The sequence below is a fragment of the Struthio camelus genome, chromosome 1, assembly GCF_040807025.1.
Source record: "Struthio camelus isolate bStrCam1 chromosome 1, bStrCam1.hap1, whole genome shotgun sequence".
NCBI lineage: Eukaryota > Metazoa > Chordata > Aves > Struthioniformes > Struthionidae > Struthio > Struthio camelus.
The window spans coordinates 38,977,506-38,998,753 of record NC_090942.1 but is presented as its reverse complement, the minus strand read 5'-3'; the positions used below and the strand labels follow the sequence as shown (position 1 = coordinate 38,998,753).

Genomic DNA, 21,248 nt, shown 5'->3' with positions numbered 1-21,248 from the left:
TTTTATCCCAGCAACTTCCCTTTCAAAATAAACAGCTGTTTCTCCAAACTCCACTTTAAGGTGCCTTACTTAACAGTAACAAACTCAAGTCTAGAAGCTCTGATATACCTGCTGTCAGATATAAACGACTACATTACTTCTAATAGGTATGTACCGGTATAAGGGAGGTCAGAATTAGACCAACTAAAAAAGTTTTTGAATTCACACAAAGGAACACAATAACTAATTTTGACTATATGTACTCTGCTATAGTTCTGCAGTAGCTACAACGGAAAAAACCTATTTTACATGAAAATAAGACAGACACTGAATACACAAAAAAGCAAATCAGCTAAATAACAAGATGATAAGAGAAATAACACTGACAATTCATAACCATGCTTAAAGGAGTCAGAGAAAACAAATCTTTCATTTTCAAGTGACAAAATATCATTCAGGAAGAAGCACAAAATTTACAACAAATTATATTTGCAAGATATAGCCAAATTGTTCTATACCTTGGCCTTGCCATACTTTCGACGGTATTACTAAAATTTTGTCACACGCCGCAGAAGGCTGCATCCACTTCCAAACCAAGAACTCAGCACCACCTATTCTTCGTGTCTCTGTGCGAACTCTAGATTCATTTGCTGCAAGGAAGTCAACTGCTCTACTCCAGACTTTCCTCATTTTCTTCCTTAAAGCAAGAATTACAATGTTAGCATTGCAACCTGCATATCATCCAGCACACAGAAGAAATCTATAAGACAATCATCGAAACACTGCACCATGCAACCTACTAAATTGAGCAATTCATTTATTTCTAAGCTACATGCTTTATTCCATGCAAGTACTTCAGTAACTATAGCGAGAATATACCTGTCCTGAGGAGGTATTAGAGAGTCACGCACATGTGGAATAGGCATATAAGGCTGCAAGTCTTTATTTTCAGAACATGCCTCACTGTGACTTCTTAGAACATCTGAGAACAGCATAAGAAAAACAGTTAACCACGTAGTTTAAACAAACATTAAAACTATTCAATGCTGGCTATCAACAACTACTTTGACATCACCTTTCAACTTCAGTAAAGAAAGCTAAGGTGTTTTTGGTGTTTTGAAGCATTTCTCCTCCCAAACATGCTGAAGACAAATCAGAGAAACTAACCACGCGCAAAGAGCCTCCATGTGCTTCAAATAAATTTGGAATAAAGGAAGAGCAGTCTTGCTATTAATCTTGATTACTACTTTTAGCTGTTAGCAAAGACAGCCCCCTTTAAGAAAATAGTGCATTTTCCACAATAAAATTGTACTCCTAAACTGAAAAGGTGAAAGGGTAAAACAAGAAAATAGCTCTGATTTCTCTGCCTTTCCTACCATCTCTGGATTTACAATGATTGTCATAGAAAGTAAATTAGGACAGTGCAAGTACAGATGCCACTCAAAACAAGCACTAAAAACTATGAACAGAGGCTACTAAAAGGACTGCAACTTCAAGAACAAAGGCAGAATTTCAGAATTCAATTTACACGTTCTATTTTAGTAACACAAATCTGATCAAACTGACTAAATTTAAAAGTTCCTTTTTCTATTAAACAACCATTAAGGATGGAATTGAGAGCTAACGTGAGTTTTAGGAGTGGACTGGCTAAAGCTAGCTGAAAGACAAAATGGTTGTAGAAGGCAACGTGTTACCGCACTTAAAGCCAACCAATATCCCATATGTATTTGTAATTTCAGAAATAAATTACTATTGACCAGGCAGGATGTAACCTATTATTGCCATGATGATATAATTCACAAATTTAAGACTGTATACCAAGTACCTTGATTAGGACGAGCTTAAAGCATTTTATCTGCCCCTCACACAAATATGTTTTTTTTTTTTTTTTAAAAAAAAAGTGAAACAAGCATCTCTCCAAGTGCTTTAACAGCAAGATGACTGACAACTGGACACAGAGACTAGAAAACATAACTGATGTAATTATGGTGAGTACTCTCATAGCTTATGCAAAGCTGATACAGATGTATCAAATATGTGATCTGAGAAGCCATACCTATGATTTTTACCACCATATCATACATCTGCCTCGTCTCCTCTTCCTCCTTTGCCCAACGATATTTCATGTAGTGCAAGACTCCCCACACCATTGCTACACCTGCATTAAAACGGATAAAACTCTTGAAACATTGTTAAATTGCCAACAATCCAAAAAAGTCCACACTACATGCTTCCAAAGTTGGTTGACCTAGCTAATATTTTAAGGTACCTCAAAATTCAAATCTATTCAACTGCCTTCATCATCAATATTTTTTATTTTACTAACAAAGCGACAGTAGTTCTTAAGTTCCGAAGAACAGAAAGAATATTAAAAGTCTATGTAAACTGGCAATTTGGAACTCGTTAAGAATTAAAAATGTGTAATATTCTTATTTACAAGTCACATGCCTTCAATGTATAAGTCAAAACTAATTAACTTTACTTCAGTTCAGTTACAGACTTGTATTTCTTGCCATGAGGTATTGCATGTTCTTTTCCTTTTATCTTAAGGGTTATTTTCAAAAAAGACAGTCTAGTTAAGAAGGTAACATAAGCTGAAAGGCCATCAGAAAAATCTCATTCTCTCTTCTGTCTCAGGTTGAGGGCACCACTACACAGGAGATCTCTTAGCAATGAAAAAATATACACAAGTTCTAGCTACATAGTTGGTTTTGGGACCAGTGGCACAAAGTAACATTAGCCGATATATCGAAGAGAACAAGTGACACCATTATTTTAGACCAAAATGGGTGCTTAGTAATGACAACACAACTAAATTTTATATAATTCTCCATTTTTAAGAAGTGCTTCCTAATATCCTCAATTACAGATAAAGTTGAGACACTGAGTGATTTGCTCAAGCATAACTAATCAGAGCAGTGGCTGATTTTGAGCTTTGTCTTGAAGTCCCCATCCAGCACTCTATCCACTACTGTCAGAAGAGGGTAATCTGGGACAGTTTGTCTCGTACTTCTTTGGTTTGTCAGAAGACTAATGAAGGAGGTCTTATATCTTCTGTTCCATAAGTATGAGACTGTTAAAAACACTAGGATAAAGAAATTACTGAATATCCAATACGTATTGAAGATGCAGAGCTCATCTCATATATTTCTAACACCATGGAGCAACGTGTCTACACTCAACAGGACCATACATTACAACGCATGCTTTTCAATCCAGTCAAGACTGAGAAACTTGGAAGGATCTGAAACTTAACTAGAGGGTTAAGTTATCTATCTTTATCAAAGACTAAATCCATTTTTTATTGTACATACGTATTTTATTTTGTAACACAGACTTAACTTACAGTTAGGAATTTTTGGTGACAACCATGTTGACTGTCCAACTTTTCCTACACACTGGAAATGCAACTACAGAAAAGATTTTCCTGAAGTTCCTCAAACTCTAGTGAAATGCTCTCTAATCAAGGCTACCATATCTTTTCATGGGAAATTTTTTTTTTAAATCAGCTCAGTCTGGATGTTTGAAAGCCACAAGACTTTGCTGTTGCAGGTCCCAAAGGTGACCTGACTAAAATAGCAGGTGATGGCAACTGATGGGAAAATACAGTGGTACAATCAAAGTGCAAAGCAGACTGTTGTAACGAGGATACCAACCAGAGCTCCGAGTTGGATAGTTGATTAAAAACTTTCTGTAAACATGCTATTTCCTTCCCCCCCCAATCCAATTACATAAACGCAAAAGCTTGCTTTTTAACTTACCCAAAAGCAGTATTGACAATCTGTGAGTTACATTAATAAATGCACGGCGAAAACGACACCTGAAAGACATCTTTGGACTAGTAGATTCCAGATATTTCACATCTGTCACATTAGTGACATTTATCTCATCTGAGTCATTGCTGAGACACCTATTAAAAAAAAAAGTATTTACCGAAAAGTATGCATTCTATTAGAAGCATTTAAGCTATAAAATAAAAACCACTTACTTTATGCCAACATCTTCCCCACTATTCAAGATCCATTGTAGTGATGTGTTGAGTACACTTTCATATTCTGGATCTAAATTCTGTCAAAGACAAATATTAATGAGCAGTTTCTTTAATAGCTGGAAAGTTGTCATGCCAAACTAAAATACAAATATCACACAAACAGATAAGTGGGAAACCTACATGGTTTTGCTCTTGAGTCTTCATTTTTTGCATAATGTTCACCTGGCAAAGTGAATCCATGCAAGCTATGAGCAGCTACGGGACTTACTAATATTCCTTGAATTGAGGGCTTTTGAAAAGTCAAGCCACTTTCACCATTTTATTAACAATTATAACCTGCAGCAAGAAAAAGTTATTCAGCCACTAGGCGGTGCTCATGGAAAGTCTACTTCAAAATTAAAACTCAAACTAGATATAAAACTTGTTGAAAATAGGCCCTATAGAAGAAGCTGATGCCTTCTTTCCCCCCCCTTTTTTTTTTTAGAGCAGCTTGATGAGAGCCAATTTTAACTGATATTCTGCAAATATTCCAATACTTCTAGTGCAACAACTGATTATATTACTACATGGAAAGTGATGTATTCTTTTTAAGTTAATTCATATCAGTTATCCCAGGAGAACCCACTGCTATTTGAGCAAAGGCTGTCTCCATAGTTCATCTTACATGCCCTTTTGCAGAAAAGGAAAGAAAAAGGTAAGTTAATACTGTACTTGAACTGACATTCTCCAAAAAAATTTATCCCAATCTTGCTTTGAACCTCACATAATGCAATCGGCCTAGAATTAAAAGTAAAGCACCTAAGAAAAATTAAAACAGCAGCTCTCTTATTTTCATGCTGAGAATAAACCACTAAAGTTTTGTCACTGAACACAGTGACATGCTGCAAAGAGTTGCATTTACATTCCCCAAAAAAGAAGAAATGTAGGCTTAAACGACACTTCACATAAAGTGACAAATTAGCATATGAAATTTGAGCTTCCTCTCAGAAGCTAACACAGTTGTGGTCATACCAACTGTCATTCTTTAAGCATAATAGATAGGTAAGACCATCCGTTATCCCAAATCAACTTAGTTTTTTTCATATCCTCCCACAATGTCCTAGTTTTAACAAGTATAAAACATCATTGCCAATCCACACCTCCTTAATTTGCTAGCACCTTCTTCAGGATGCTCTTCAAATCACCCCTTTTTGTTTATAACGTTCACCAGAATGCAAGGTTAATCTTGGCTTTCTGTACATTTATTAATAAAGTCATATAAACTTTATATCTTAAACCCCCACCCGCAAACTAATAAAAAAAATCTTGTACCCTCAGCTTTTAAAAATGTTCAGGGAGTTTCCTGCTGAATGGGACACCAAGCGCGCTAAAAATAAGCCTACAACTGTCCAAAGACCAGAAACATCTTTTACTGAGGCCACGCAGGGGGGAATGGTAGGGCAGAGCAGGATTTCAGAGTACTGCACACCTAGCAAATTAACAAGAAGGCTCTTTTGGACCATTTCAGTTTAAAGTATCAATGACTGGTGTCTCCACACAGCTGCTGCCTATAAAGCCCACAGCAAAGACCCATGCTTCAGCCTCTCCTCCTAAAGGAAGGAGGACGACAGCATCCTTTTCAGTAGGTGCCAAACAACTGTCCTAAAACATTGCCTACTGAGCTCGAGAGAAGCTTCTAGAGATCTGCTCTGCACAAATTTTTATATTTGTGTTGGTCAATCATCTGCATCAATTGAAATTATGCTCTGTTTTTGTGTTTTAATTATAAGAGGGAAAAACTGCATGCAATAAAGCACCACTTATCTATGTTTGCATAGCAGTTGAGGTTTTCTTTCACCTTCCCCCACCCCAAAAACCTACCTCCCCAAATAAAAAACTATGAGTAGCATGCGTTAATTCCAAGCATTTCCAAATAATATTCAATACTAAGTCAAATTTTAGACACTACACTAGATAGGAAACCAGACCTTACAAATTGTAACTTATACAAATCTTAGATACAACCAATGAAAAATACCTCGATTGCTTACTTTCAAATATGCAGCTGCCTCCTGGACGGTAAGATTTCTTTGATTAGAGCTGCCACATTCATGTTCCCCTGGTAAAATTAAACTTTTGTTTATTTTGATCTACTTATTACTGCATTATATAAAATAAAATCACCTACATACAAGCTTACGATTAACACAATCTATGCAAGCAGCAATAGCTGAGGAATTCTCACAAGTTCCACTAAAAATATGGGGAAAACCTCTGGATGAATTTCCCCTTGGGAAAAGAAAAAGAGATTGTCACAGCTAATCATATGCACAAATCACATTGACAGAACTTCATGTGCTAACCAGAAAGAACAAAATAGAATGTAGAACTATGAAAAGAATATTAACATAAAATGGTTACTGGACACTGAGCCAACTTCTTTCAAATAATTTTCATTTACTCTGAAACAACATGTATTATTTGTTCATACAGATGAGGTTAGTTTCAGTTACAACACACATCTACTTCAGGCACTATGACGTTACTACGTCAGGTTGATCCAAGCTATCCCAATAACTCACTTTCCTGAACGTGCACAACATGCCAATGTGGTCCGAAACTGCTGTTTTTACCATCTTCCTAATTCTTTATGAAAGTAGGCAAAAACAGTCAGGAAATTAGTCAATATATACAGAGTCAGTCCTCAGAGCCACACGGCATCATCTTCCTAATTGTCTTTTCTAAGCTGGAAGTACCTGATTCACGTAAAAAATTCAGTGACAGTCATGCCAACATGCAGTCACATAGAAAAGGAGAAAGGGCCTAACACCAGCTTTTTGTCTATGACTAAGCTATTACTTCTGAAGAAGAGTCAGAGAGCGGCAAATCTTTATTTTTATATATATCTTCTGAAAAAATGCAATTTTACTGTGTCAAAACAATAAGCCAGGAAAAGCCAAATCTAGTCAAATCAGGGTTAAGCCTTACCTTCCTGAATCCATGCCAAACTGTATTAATCCCAAAGTATAGCACCGCTAGGAAAGTTTAAGGTGTTCATACATTTATATAAATATACATAGTATAAACAGTGTTTGTGCTTACAAAGTATTTAAATTAAAACTAGAGTTATTCCAGATTGGAATATCCTTTAAACGGAGCAACCGCAAGTATTCATTACCTACATGAACAAGAACACTCAAGGCAATCTGAGCAAGCTAAATTAGCAAACACTAGCAAGTTATGGTGAAGCATTTTCATGTCTGTCTTTCATCCACAATAGGGAGTTCCAGGGAAACAAGTGTTTCTATGAATCAAGAGTCCTTTTCACAGACTGCTACAGCAATTGTTTGTTTAGCATACTTCAACAGATTTAACTGAATTTTGGTTGTGTAGGCACATCAGCCTGGAAAGGACGCTCTTCTCTTTTCCTGATGGGCTTTAGAGAAAGAGGAACATCATTTGTAAGACAAAGTTTATATGCTGTCTGACATAGCACTGCTGCTGTAACCGGGCCCAAATGTATATACGTATGTGCGTGCGTAAGCTTCTACTTCTACTGTGGTGGGAATACTACAGAGATCACTAGTGAAAACTGAGAACTGAGACCACCTTTGGCAAAAACTTCTGAATTTAGAAATTAAGACAAGCACTGAAATTATGGGTTATTCTTGTACAAAACGTAGGCAGACATGCTGCTGGTGTAGCATAAGGTCCACAACTGGGAAATCGACACATGTAACTACCAGTGATCTCACGTTTCAAGATTAGCAAACCTGGGAGAATTATTTTTCATATTCATACAGTCTCTAGTGTAAGCATATTGCTCTTCATTTAGAACTGAAGGAATAAATGTGACAAAACCAAAATGTATTTTTGTAAAAGCCTTACGTACAATCTCATCCAGGTATTAAATTGTATGATGTTACCATGCCTGATACGTACTAGTTTACTTTACGCTTTCTTTGCTGTTTGATAAGAGCTGAAGTCTCAAGACCTGAGGTTTCCTAATAAACAAGAAGCATGTCAGTCAGGATCTGACTAAACATTCGGATGGAGGGGAGAGGAGAAGGAGGAGGGAAGCTTTCTGCTTAGGTGCTTCTTTAAATTTTTATTATTTTTATATACATACATTTTATATATATATGTATACATATACACACAATGTCTAAACAAGCAGGAAAGCATAATTATGCTTCAAAATAAGGCGCAGTAAAAAGGGAAGTTAATACACACACACAAATCCGTAGAAGAGACTAGACTGTAAAAATGAGTTCTTAAAAACAAGTTTCAAGATTCATCTTAAATTTTCACTCTTATAAGAACACAGTATTACATCTTGCACTAGGACAAAGCTCCCTTATAAAGGCTGGACTACTTTAATAGTTTTAAATTCTAATCTTGTTTGCTTCATTCCAGGAATTATGTTTATGCAGTATGCAGCCAGCCCAGTAAGACTGATTTAACTGCCTCTGGTCCCATATTCAAAAGCCAGCAGACAGCTTCTTCACAGTCCTGTTTCAGAAAAAATTTTTGGCGTTTATTCCCTCTGACCAAATTTAACACTTAAAAATACCTCTGCTGCCTAGACTCTGACAATGTCTAAGGCCCATCGGCTCAATTTACTCTCAGGCAATCCTGAGGGGATTGCAGTAAGCCAGAGGTAAAGCAGTAAGCCGGAGTTGTGTAGTTTCTGTCCTGTATAAAAGCTGTTGGAGATGCAGCTTTTCACTCCAGCTCATCTATCGCTGAGAACCATTTAATGGCCTTCCTCTGAGAAACTCAAGTTTGAAAGTCTGTGGAGTGTTAGCCAATCCAGGAGTCAGACAGTTTTGGGGGGTTTTTTTGTTTTGTTTTAGTGAAAACAGCAGGATATTCCTATATGCCATTTCAGCCACTGCTTTAGCTAATGGTTCTGCAAATGAAGGTTTACTTTGAATTACTTCAGTGCAATCATTAACCACTTGGCTTGGAAACCCACTTTCCATAGTCTGAGCCAAAAATGTTTCCCAACTGTTCCACTTGAGGCCCTATATCCAGGAATAAAACTGAAGCAGAGGGAAAAAGCCTTAAACAGGTCTGCTGCAAGACACATCTGAGCACTTTGTAAAAATCACCTCTGATAAAATATCTATCACAAGCTTACAGAAATTATGGATCTTCATGCTGAACCTTCTCTTGGGCACAGGCCACTTGAAACTTAAGTGCAATCAGAGAATAACCATTCCACTTGCATACGCAGGGATGTGACACAAGCAACATGCACACATTCCAGCAATGAATAAGAAATTAGCATTTAGCTTATGTTAATGTAGTTGTGCAAGCCACATAATCAGTTGGGTTCTTCTCCTCGAAATACTTAATAAATAAAGCCTCAATTCTAAAGAAACTTTAAAGTCTGTTCTCACAATTGCTTTCAAGACAGAAAATAATTCAGATCTGCTTTTCAGTGCAGACCAGAATATTTGAAACTGACTTTCATTTGGACGTTTAACTTAATTTATAAGCTGCCACATATCCAGAGTTTTAAAATATATTTGCTTTACAATGTAAAGCATTGCCATAAGTACCAGAGTTGAAACCCAATCGATATCTAACACTTCAAGGAACGCATGGATTTTGCACAAACCTCTAGTTTCTAGCTTGATGCGATACAGTAGTACCACCAGTACAAAAAGAAAAAGCTTAAAAAGCGTTTGTTAAACGGATCTCATGCTTACAGGTTGCTTCCAGCAGGACCCTGAAGTGGGTAGCGGAAGGAAAGCACAAGAGTGGAACAAATGTGAGAGCAAGTAAAAATGCCTGATTTCCCAAGAGCAAATTCAATAGTCTGACACTTTGGAAAACCAGAACTTGCTAAGTAGTCTTTAAATTACTGGTTGAAAAGAGTACAGTATCAATTACCTGAAGAACTGAAGATTAAAGAGTGACAGAACAGAGAGCCTGAGACAGAAATCAGATGCAGTAGCTGATATTACTGAAATAAATATTAAGGAACTATTAGTGTTTTGCCAGGATTTTTCCTCTAGCCATAGATTTATCAGTAAGACTTATTACATATGGAAGTCTACTTCACCTCCATGTGTCAAGGACCTGTACTGTCCATTAGCTCAGAAGGAAACTGTCTGAATCTGACAGACAGCCACTCTGAGGAGAATGCCAAGCTAAAGAAACATCTTACTAAGTAGAAATCCTTCTCTATGTACAAGAAGGTAGGGTCACATCTGTGGGTAGCTGCTTCTTGGCCTATAGTGGCTAGGTTTATTCATTCTGTGAACCTGACTGAAAAAGGACATGATCTCTTGAAGTCTTTCTGTGAGAGACCAAGGCACCCAGTAATTTAACAGATGCCTGAAGGAAGTTTAATTTAAATAAAGTGCATATTTTGGTTTCGGAGCAAAGTGGTAGGCACTGAAATGCAAAACGTTTCTAAAAAAAAGAAAAAAAAAAAAGAGTGAGAGAGAGCGAGAGAGAGACTTAAGAAAGGCAGAATTGCTCCTAAAAACACAAGAGCATAAGCTTCAATATAAAACTGCATAATGAAATTCAGTTTCTCCCTGTAGTTTCTCCTGAGGTAGGGATTACTCACCATAGGTTTGGCAGACTAATAACTCTGAGAACACTGATGCATTAAAGGCAATCTATTTTTGTGCAGAATAATTAAACTTTTTTGCATAGCATGAGAGTACCACGGTACAGAATAGGTACCTATAGCTGGAACCTATGTTAAGTCAAACAGAAATAACAAAGTGTTACCCTGACTTCCCGCCCCGCAAATGACTTTCAATGTTTCACCTTTTAAAACAAAAGCCCTATCACTCGCTCTGCCAATTTAAGTTGACAAGTCAAGAAACCAGCTAAGGAAAAATGTAAGAAGCATAATAATACAAAGTGGGCTAGAAACCAAATTCTGAAGTGGTCATCTTGATGGTAAGCAGGATGTTGCATAAAGCTCAACAGAAGAGCCTAGTGCAAGTTTCCAGTCTGCCTTTTTAATATTAATAGTTATAACATGAAGAAGTGATTCATAGCCAAGTATGAAATCAGAGAAACTTCTGTGACAAGGAGACCTGAAAAGCAGCATTTTCAGTAAAACTGTATTCTTCTACTTCTCTCTCTTTTGAGGTGCCATGCTGTGTATAAGAGCAACACTCCTGTCAGAGTCTACACCTCTTTAGCAGCTTTCTGTGTTCTTTGACTTTCAGTCTCCAGCTACCGTGCCAGGTCTATGTCAACATGGGATTCAAAAATGGACGGCAGAATTCTTCCTCTCATACTTCGAGAGACCTGGCATTGATGACAACTGCTGTCTGCATGTCAATGAATGAGGTCATTCTTCAGACTGTTTGTAGCAAATCCAGCTCGAATGAAAGCTATTCTATTGAGCGACCAGGTAAACTTGCAATATGGCTTCAATCTGGGGGATCATCTAACCAGTAAGAATTATTACATTTTCTGAAATTAAGTGCTGAAGATTCGCCTGCTCAGGAGAACACTAACAGAAGCATTAAAGTATCTTCGAGAGCTACTGAAGGAAGTAGTCATTTTGGAGTCTATAAACTCTTAAGGCAGACAGACAAACATAATTTTTAATGTATTTTTATGTACATATGTACAGCTAATGAAGAAAATTCACTCTGTCACAGATGTAGAAATGAGGTGCAAATCTTTTTATCCAGCCAAGCACATGTTTCACTGTATAGCCACTGGAGGGCCAGCTGACATTAACGGAATGGCAAGTTGTGGGCAGAGTACTGGAGAGAAATAGCATACCTCATTGCATCCACTTCACACACAACTCAGTGCTACTCCACACAGCTGCGGGTCTTGCAAAATGTCCCTGCATGCCACAGACTAGCTATACCACATGAAAAAAAATCATTTGGCTCCAATGATTTACAGCACAGAACTACCTATAGGCATCTCGTAAGTATGAAGTAGTTTTAAAGACAAAAATGCATCAAGATGTAATTGCTGTGAAAGATCAACACTAAGACAAACAGTCAGAAAGAATCAAATTTAAGACTAAGACAATTCTTATTTTGAAAGCATCCAGGTTTAATATTATTGTTTTGCTATTTTGGGTTAAAGCATAACGTAAAGAAGGATAAATTTATTTTTGTGTCCAAACTTCTATTTCATTCACTGCAGATATTCTACATACACAGAAAATGAAAGCTTCTGCCAGAGGAAGTATTCTCTTGCAATGTAAAAGTACTACAGAAGCGTTCAGAACTCTCACAAGATTTCCTATACGATCCTGGACACATCAAACTAACAGCTCGCTCCATATCTGACACCGAATTGCATGGTTTTGCTTCTGCTTGGTTATGTTTTGTTTTAAATGTTTGAGACATGTCTGTAGCACCTGATAATAGTGGATCTGTAGACAAGCCTTTTTGGTGAAACTGGATGGTGAAAAAACAGCAGTCGGCACAGACAATGGTAAGCCTTAAGAAAAACCTGAACAACTGCCGTCTAAATACTAACTGGGTTAAATAAGCAAGGATGCTAAATGAACAGCTTAATAATCATGAGATATATTCTGCTGCAATTAATACTCAGATTTCAAAGTTACAAATACAGTCTTAGTTCCTTAGTTTTATCATTTCCTGATTGCGATGTGTATATATCTATGCAATATAAAGCTGTGTTAACTACGCCTCTAGGCAAAAGCACAGTGTTTTTATTTTTAATACTCAATAATTAATATTAAACCTAAACATCGTCTCTGAAGCATTACCATAGAGAGCACTTTTCATTAGTAAATAATTAGTTTGGTTAAGTTAGACTAATTTGTCTAACAAGGCAATGCTGCTCAACCACTACTGTTCATTGCATTAGTAAACACTGTTTGAGCGTTGTGAAATAATTTTTCAGATAAACATTCTCCCACTATAGCAAAATAGCTACCTGTAGAAGAAATGCATATTCCCCACCACATGCAACATATTTAAATCTTTTAATGAAATCTGATTAATAAAGTATGAACAGATTAAAAATAACATAACAGATCAAAATATTCAACAGCCTATCACATTAACTCAAAACCGTTACAACAAAAGACAGCTATACTGGTGAAAAAAAGACACAGCTGATGAGCTCTAGAAATGGAGTTTATTGCTTCCCAAAAAACGGAACTCCAAAAGGTTATCAGAGCCCTAGTAATATACCAGTTGTTGCAAATCACTGTCTGAGCATACACTTTTTCACAGGTATTAGAACACTCTTAGTCACAGTATTTTAAAACGGTTACCTGCTACTTGTGCCAATTTATCATGAAGTGCATATAAGCTGTTCATCATGAGACTTATTTCATCTTCCTAGAATTAGGAAAAAAAAAAAACATTAACATTAAAACAAATCTTAGAAGAGAATCATTTTCTTCCATTTACCCCGAAAAGTTTAACATCATCAGGAAAAGCAGTTTTTAATACAGCTAGACAGCCATAGTATTTCATGCATCAACAATGACGTATGGAACAGATTTTGAATCAGAGTATTTACAATATCTTTTTTTCAGATTTTGACTGAAACTAAACTAAATTGCTACCTGTACTCCAATGGACCTGTCAGTTAAAACTGACAACTCTGAAGGTTGTTTTAACAAACTTCAAGCTCAGTTGAAAAAAATCAAGATAGCTCTGGTCTAAAAAATCTTCTTCACACTTCCTACATAAGCTACTAGTATAATAAGACCTATTTCCCAGAACAGGCATGAAAATGAAATATGTAATTGTTATTTGAAGAAAGGCAAGCTTCTTTACTAAGATATTGAATAGTATCAAGATGCATTTTACTCAGAACAAATTATTCAAGATTTGAAGGTGAAGAATGTGCATTTACACACACCAAATACCGAAGGCTCTTCTTCTAAAAGTTTTTTTGAACCTGGCTCTGACACAAGTGGCCAAGTCAAACGGCTGAGATAAGACTACAGTCTTTATTCAGAAAATATGCCAAGAAAGTTGTTTTCCATTGTTTAGATGTGAGATCAACAGATGTCCAAAATACTGAGTATATTTTTAGTATAATTCCTTGATGCAATAGCACCAAGTTGGACAACTTTTAAAATAAAACTGCTACCAAAAACCAGAATACTTCTTCTCATTGATCAAACCTTTGACAAATTAATTCACACAGGCAATGCCAAAAATGATCAGCACTACCTCTGGTATTTACAGGCACTTAGTCCTACAAAACTGTCACTAGCTAACCTTGTTAACTCATTTCCTGACTGGAAAATATTGGGCATGACAGAAGAGGAAAATCTATTCCACCTCTACATAGCCACTACTAACACCCACTCAATACAAACCTAAAGAACAACAGTGCTCTAAGCTCAATTTATCTGTTACTGGATACCCGTAACTTCACTAATGTATACAATGAGACAGATACCTGCACCATTTTTGAGTGAGCTCTTATTTCATAAATTAATGGATGGACTACTTAAGGAATTGTTCATAGCTAACAATCAAGCATAGAGTAAGATTACTATGGAACAGCAGACAAGACTCACAGAAGAAAAACAACAAACAAAACAGGTTCTTAAGCAGTTGCATCCAATGTGCAAGGCTCCTTCTCCCTGCACTATTAAAACATCATTCTGAAAGAATTTTCAGAATTTCCTTTAAAAAATTAAATTTGCTCAAAACACTCAGAAATGTTTTCTTCCAAGGGACTAGCCAGGGCTACCCACTGAAAATACGTAACAATTCACTTTTTGAAGAGCTCAGTTCTAGACAAAAGCAATAAAAACAAAAAAAAACAAACAAAAGAAATCCACACAATTTGTCTTGTGGTACTTGCAAATGCCTAGAGAAAGCAGATCACTATGTTTACAGTTCAGGCAGAAAAACTGGAGGCCAGAAGAGAGGACCACCAAAATAAATGCTGCAAAACTGGGAACAACAGAGGCACCTTTAATGGTGACATCTCAAACAGGTTATTCATTCTTCCAATCAGAATATTAGGATATAAGAATAAGCAATAAAAGAAAAAAAAGTGAAACAGACAAGTTATCTGACCCATTTTCTAAAAGAAGCTAACTTTTGCTCTTCTGTGCCCACTAAATGAGATCAAGGAGCTTGAAAGTCAGTCATCTCTTATCAGCTGTCCTTTCAAGCTTGAGAAGCCACAATATGTACATGAACTAGTAAGGGACAAACTGATAAATTCAGTTTCAGAACTCTCATGACAGTACAATTTCTCCTCATAGTTCTGCAACAAAAATTATGCAACATTTTATATAAAATAACCAGCATAAGAGGCAGCAAATCTTGTAATGTTAGTTACACTGCCAGAGATTTGGGGGGTTGGAGGGGAGAGGGGAAGAAACACACACATACAAGTTAAAACATTAAGTGGCAAGAAACGTATTAAACTCATGCAAAACATGCTGAAATTGCACCTTTCTGTAATTATTTGACAGAATAAAATCTCAGTATTAACCGTTTTACTTACTTGTATTTTTTGCAGTTTTCCACTGAAGGGATTTTTAACTATCAAAAAAGAAAAAAATAATAATTCATTCTACAGTCTGAAAATACTAAAGTATATCTATATTCTAGTTTTATAACAGTTTGTTGTATCCCTTAGATAAAAGCTAACAAATCCGTAATATGACAAACAATCAGACAGCTATTAACACTTGACTTAACTGCACCTTTTATATTGTACTATGCCGGCAGTTGCATTTCAGTCTTGTACACCTACAAATTTCCTATTATTTCTGTGCAAGCAAAAACCAGTTCTGGGCTTGTCATTTGCTAAGTTCTTGCTTTAATTACTCAAATACATTGAAATCTTAACGCTTAAGTTTCTACACACTTTTAGCATTGTTTAACACACAAGTAAAAATGAAGTTTTTTTACTAAAGGATAATCCACGCAGCACAAAGCTGTACAACTCATCAGCATTATCTGTTTTGATGGGAGTAAGAGATGACACAATGAGAGCCTAGGTGAAGAGTACAATGTGTCTAAATTCCCTCCTTTCTAAATAAAAGTTTCCACAGCTCACAAAAATGTAAGCTTATCTAGTATATTCTTCCTGATTATAGCAATAACTTCTTCAAGCTGAAACTAGACAAGTAATTTGTGCCACACTTTCAGTTTTTAAGAATGACTGAAAAGTTAGGAAGGGAGGAAGCAGTCACCACTAAAACTTATTGTCTTACCTTTCTATGATACAAGCTGTTTCACACACAGTTTGGCCTTAGGCAGAAATTAGCGGTTCTATGTCCTGTTGAAACAGGAAACAAAGCTTCTACTGGCCTTAGTCCACACCAAGCACAAACACATTAAAAGAAAAGTCCTGGGAAATCTGAAGGTCAAAGGTCTAGGCAGTAAATCTCATCACTTTGATGTTAGCAAGCAGACTAAAAACAGGTAGCACTTGAAGGGGCATGGCTCCACATAGAGTTACTTCATTTCATACCAGAAGTAGTGGAAGGTAATCTTCTTTTGGAAGTATTCTAGATCTGACGCATTTGCACAGAGATTATTTCTGGAAGAAGTCTCTGGGAAGAATTGTGTGTTTTAAAATCCTGCAGTTCAATTTGCAACACCAAGACGGAGTAAAACACAAGTAGTATCTTACATAGACAGTGTTCGAAATATGTAATACCATTTACTCCAGTAAATACATTTCCATTCCCCCAAGCTATTCTAAATAATGTACCCTGCGTTATGTAATGCTTTATACTGAGGCTCTGAAAAGATGGAAGCAATACCTAGCAGATTAGCAGCAGCTCTGTTTTCACAGCATTCCTGCTTGCAGGTATTCAGCAAGAGCCTCTGATACCACTAACCAGTTCAACTTTGCATAAAGCATTCCCATGCACATACATATTCACAAAGCATCAAGAGCTACTTCCCTGTCAGTCAGCTGATTTGACTTCAACTTTTGCTGAGGTCAATTAATTTAGTTATATATGAGCAAAATAAGAGAAGTAAACAGAGGCACCAGATCTCTCCCCTAAGCGAGAGGAAGGATAAAAGGAGAAACTATGGATCAACTTGAAATCAGAGGCACCCTAACTTTGCCAAGTGTAACAGCATTTGAGTACGTATCTGGGAAAAAAAAAAGTTTTATAATAAAAAATTGGGAATCATTTGTAAGACAACTTCGTTTATATCAGCTGCACAAACCTCCATAGCATTGCTGTCAGGAGTCAAACACTGACCTGCTTCACCTTATTTCTGAAAGGCAAGCCTGAAGGGGGAACGTTAACTGTTCATTGTTTGTACATTCAACAATAAAAAGGAGCACATTTCTACAATTACAACCAACAAATAATGTATCAAAATAAAACGGTGGGACAACTAAAACGGTTCCTGAGCCAAGGAGAAAGTGTGACTCTGAAACCGTGCAAACGGTGGTCTGCCCATGTACCTGGCCTCAAGAGAAAATTAAGTGTGCCACCTGCCCAATAACATGCATTTCACCTTCCTCTGACACAGAAAGGGGGAAGGAAAAAAACCAACAAAAATAAAAAAATCCAAACACAGGGATTAATTTTCAGAGATGTTTGAATACTTGATTCTGCCATCAGATTAATTAAAACTGATGGAAGCAAGAGATGCTCAAGCATTCTTGTAAACCAAACCCTATACCAATTCATTCATTTGTTTTACAGGTACAAATTCTCAGACATTGCCTACTAGATGACCAAACCATGAACTTTGCAAAGCTTCTACGTATTTCATTCATTAACCCAGCAGAACATTTTCAGTACACTAGACTTTTCATCTAAAATAGCTTAAAATGGGATTAGGGAAACACAGCCAAGGCATTAGATGACTGCCAACCCCAAGTGTAATCATTAGTTACCCAGACTGGATAATTATGTAATTATGGGCTCTTCACAAAGTTAGCCTTATTAAACATACATGATATTTTGACTATAAGATTTTGGATGCGGGAAAGAAAAAATAGTGTGTAGATTTCAAAACCTGACACAGATTTTAGCACTCAAGAAAGCCATGGGACAGAAATGCACTGTAATGCAAATGCATCTTTGCAGGCATTCAAGTATTGCAATGTGAAAACTATCAGCTGCAATTCTACATACACAAGTACAGTAACAGCAATTAGGTGAAGGCTCAAGACTTCCCCAGCATCACTATCCCGGGGGGGGGGGGGGGGGGGAGGACACCCAGACTACACTCACATGTGAGCAACTTCATATTTGGATAAATCAAAATATCAATTTTACCAAGCAATCCAGATTAGATATGTCAATGTTTACCTCTCCTTCACAAATACAGAGAATTTTAGAGGAAAGTGTTCAGCTATCAGAATACTGAATCAATCCTTGTAGCACATTACTATAACTCATACACTGTGATTTCCATGACGTCTCTGAAGTTAGTGATTTTGTGGCCAGTTATACGATGTGTAGCTCATTTATTGGTTAACATGCCATTATAGCATGAGATGTCTGGTGCCTTAAGAATGCAAATATACTAAAGGCAACTGCAGCAATATCAGTTGCATATGCAATCAACAGTTGTTAATCAATACAAATTTACTACATAACCTTGATTAACTTGGAGTTCATAATGCTAACCCTTCACCACATTAGTAACTCCTCTACTCTCAATCTACCCTTTTTTTGATTCTGTCCAGGATCTAAGCTATTATCCAAATCCCTTCATTTGCTTTGATCACAGATATAATGGTTTTCACCAACTCCAAGAGACTACGGTATTTCAATACACTAAATCAATATTATTGGTTGAGAAAGTTTCTTGATCATTCTTGAAAATATACAGGTATACTTTAAATAGTAATAATTTCTTGTTCTACCAATATAAACATAATCAACTCTAACTTTTAATAGAAACATTCCTTATGTGAACGCATCACAGTTCCAAGTCTTCTCTTCAAAAAGCGTTCAAGACCCTCTACCAGATAAGCAGGAATTACCAGCCTTCAAAGTAACCTATCAAGCACCAATGTTTTCTTATTTATCAGCTTGAAAGAGTAAGTTCTCATCTGTTTATGCTACTAAGCCCAGATCAGCCAACTGACACACATATCCACTACTTTCAGAAAGGAAGAATGCAACAAACCCTACCTGGACATGGCAATGAGATCAATCTCATTAGCCCATTAGAAGTCCCCAGCCAGCAGTGAGACTGAAAAGCATGCCAGTTTTACTTGACCACCCATGAGCATTGTCATTATTTTCATAATTCATGCTTCTTCATTTGAAGAAGCACCTCAAAAAACAGACTGAAAGCAAACTGTACATACTTCCCCAAATAAGCTACAATAGCTAAACATTCTGCATTTTAAAAAAAAGTGATAAATGAGGAAGAAAGTGGATTATTCCTAGCAAGGTACAGCGCTAATTAGATTCTTTGGCCAGACTTACAAAAGAAGTAAACGTATGCTGTTAAAGGACAACATCGCCAAATGAAACTCACTTTCAGAACAGGAAGGGACAGAGGGAGACAGGTATAGGCTATTTAAAATTCCATTTTTGAGAAGTGACCTTCTTTAAAGTTTTACACAATGCTAATTAATCAAGAACAAGACAAGATTATTGAACAAGCCTGCAGAAGAAATCAAAGAGACATAGAACTATTGTTCAGATTAACTGAAAAGACTACCAGTGACCCTTAAAAAGGTATCTAGTTTACATGTATCACTGCTGGAACAAGCTGTAAATGATGACTTACAGGCTACCAGAAGCCCTCAGAATGGCAGAACTGGCTATTACTCTCATACAACAAGAAGTGACCAACACAAAGCTAAAGGTCACACCTCCAGAGCACTCCAGTTGAAGCTGTCAGCACAAATACACATACTAAGTCTTTTCACAGGGATACTCAATTTTAGGAATAGAAACAAAGTCAGTATTGACATGCAAAGTCGACTTTGTGTTATATAGAAGAGCTCATCTTAAAAGTAACAATAAATCCACTCTGAATCCCTATCTCTTTCTCCTGTCTAATACATTGGTAACAATTGCAGACAAATACAAGGACATTTACGGGGTTCTTTTTGTTTACTTCAACTGGAAAAGCTTGGAGAGCACAAAGTGGGGTTTTTCTTCTTTTTTCAAAGCATGTTTCAACAGCCATGAAATTGTAGCCTAATTACAGACATTCAAGAATACACAAGTCCGCTTTTTCAGAGTCTTAACAGGATAAGCACTAAAAACTAACAGGTTCATAAGCAGTCATACCAAGAAAAAAAAATAAATGCACAAAGTTTTTCTTCCTTTCTAATACAGGGCAGAACTCAGCATTTATGTCCAAAGCCAGGGTATTTTTATAAGACAGAACTATACCACTAATATGGTACCAAAATAAGGAATTTAGTTAACTCCTGGTCACCAAATCAGATCCTGTTCAGCCTCTCCATAATACTCATGCCTTTACTTCATCTCCCTTCCTTCAGTCTTTACTCTTCCATACTGAAGACTCCTATTCCTCCTTGATATAAAAGCCATACTATGCCTTTGACCATCCTACTACTGTTCTTTGAACCTTTTTCCAACTCTGTTTCATCCTTTTTGAAGTAAGGGACCAGAACTGGACACTATTCAAACTATCACAGCATCATAGATTGATAAGTGTCCTACTGATGTTTTCAATATATATTCTCAAATACACTTTGTTCTCAATTCCCTTCCTAGAAATTCCTATCATTGCATTTTATTTTTGACCACTAAGAAACATCAAGCTAATATTTCTTAATGGAACTAATGTAATCCCATAATCTATTTCTGGAAGTACAGATAACTTGATTTCATAAACTAAAAAGTATGCTTCCAACGCAGTTTTAAAGAGCTGCAAAGCCACAGCTGCAGAGACAAGAACAAATCCAATTAATCGGAAAACATTGCCCTTTGACTTCTCAATGTGACCTAAGATACAGACAAAGTGACAAATTCTGTCTACACAAACAGACGGTACACTGCAACACATGCTGCCAAACTAGCAGCTTCTCCAGAGCAAGGGAGAGCGTTCCTCCCTAGAAGCAGAAAACTATTCTTTCCTCAACCTCCCAAGTGACAAGTAGACTAATCCCAAAACAGAGGCAGTATTTTTTTCCCCCCAATATTTGTCCTGTAAAAAGGTGGTGTAAAAGGTAACGAACAGATAACCTAAGGCTTTCTATTAGAATTTTCTCTCTCTCTTTTTGCTTCCTGATGAAAATATATGCTGGATAATGTATTGTTAAGAGAACAAATAACATTACTGGAAGCACTGCTATTCAAGATAGGCCTTTAGTGCAGCCTATTTCTTGGAAACAGGTCTCCATTTTAGAATATGAGCGTTTT

At 36.6% G+C, this 21,248-nt stretch overlaps 1 protein-coding gene across 1 annotated transcript in view; it reads right to left on the bottom strand.

Moving 5' to 3' along the window:
* The window catches only part of LEMD3 (LEM domain containing 3), a 49,917-nt gene that overhangs the window by 12,095 nt on the left and 16,574 nt on the right, over positions 1-21,248 (bottom strand). The window contains exons 2-9 of the mRNA XM_009671775.2: positions 15,413-15,450; positions 13,203-13,269; positions 6,001-6,068; positions 3,968-4,047; positions 3,741-3,889; positions 2,036-2,137; positions 859-961; positions 498-676 (exon numbers count right to left, since the gene is read on the bottom strand). Of these exons, the coding sequence (XP_009670070.2) occupies positions 498-676; positions 859-961; positions 2,036-2,137; positions 3,741-3,889; positions 3,968-4,047; positions 6,001-6,068; positions 13,203-13,269; positions 15,413-15,450 (786 nt within the window). The remainder of the gene's footprint in view (positions 1-497; positions 677-858; positions 962-2,035; positions 2,138-3,740; positions 3,890-3,967; positions 4,048-6,000; positions 6,069-13,202; positions 13,270-15,412; positions 15,451-21,248) is intronic.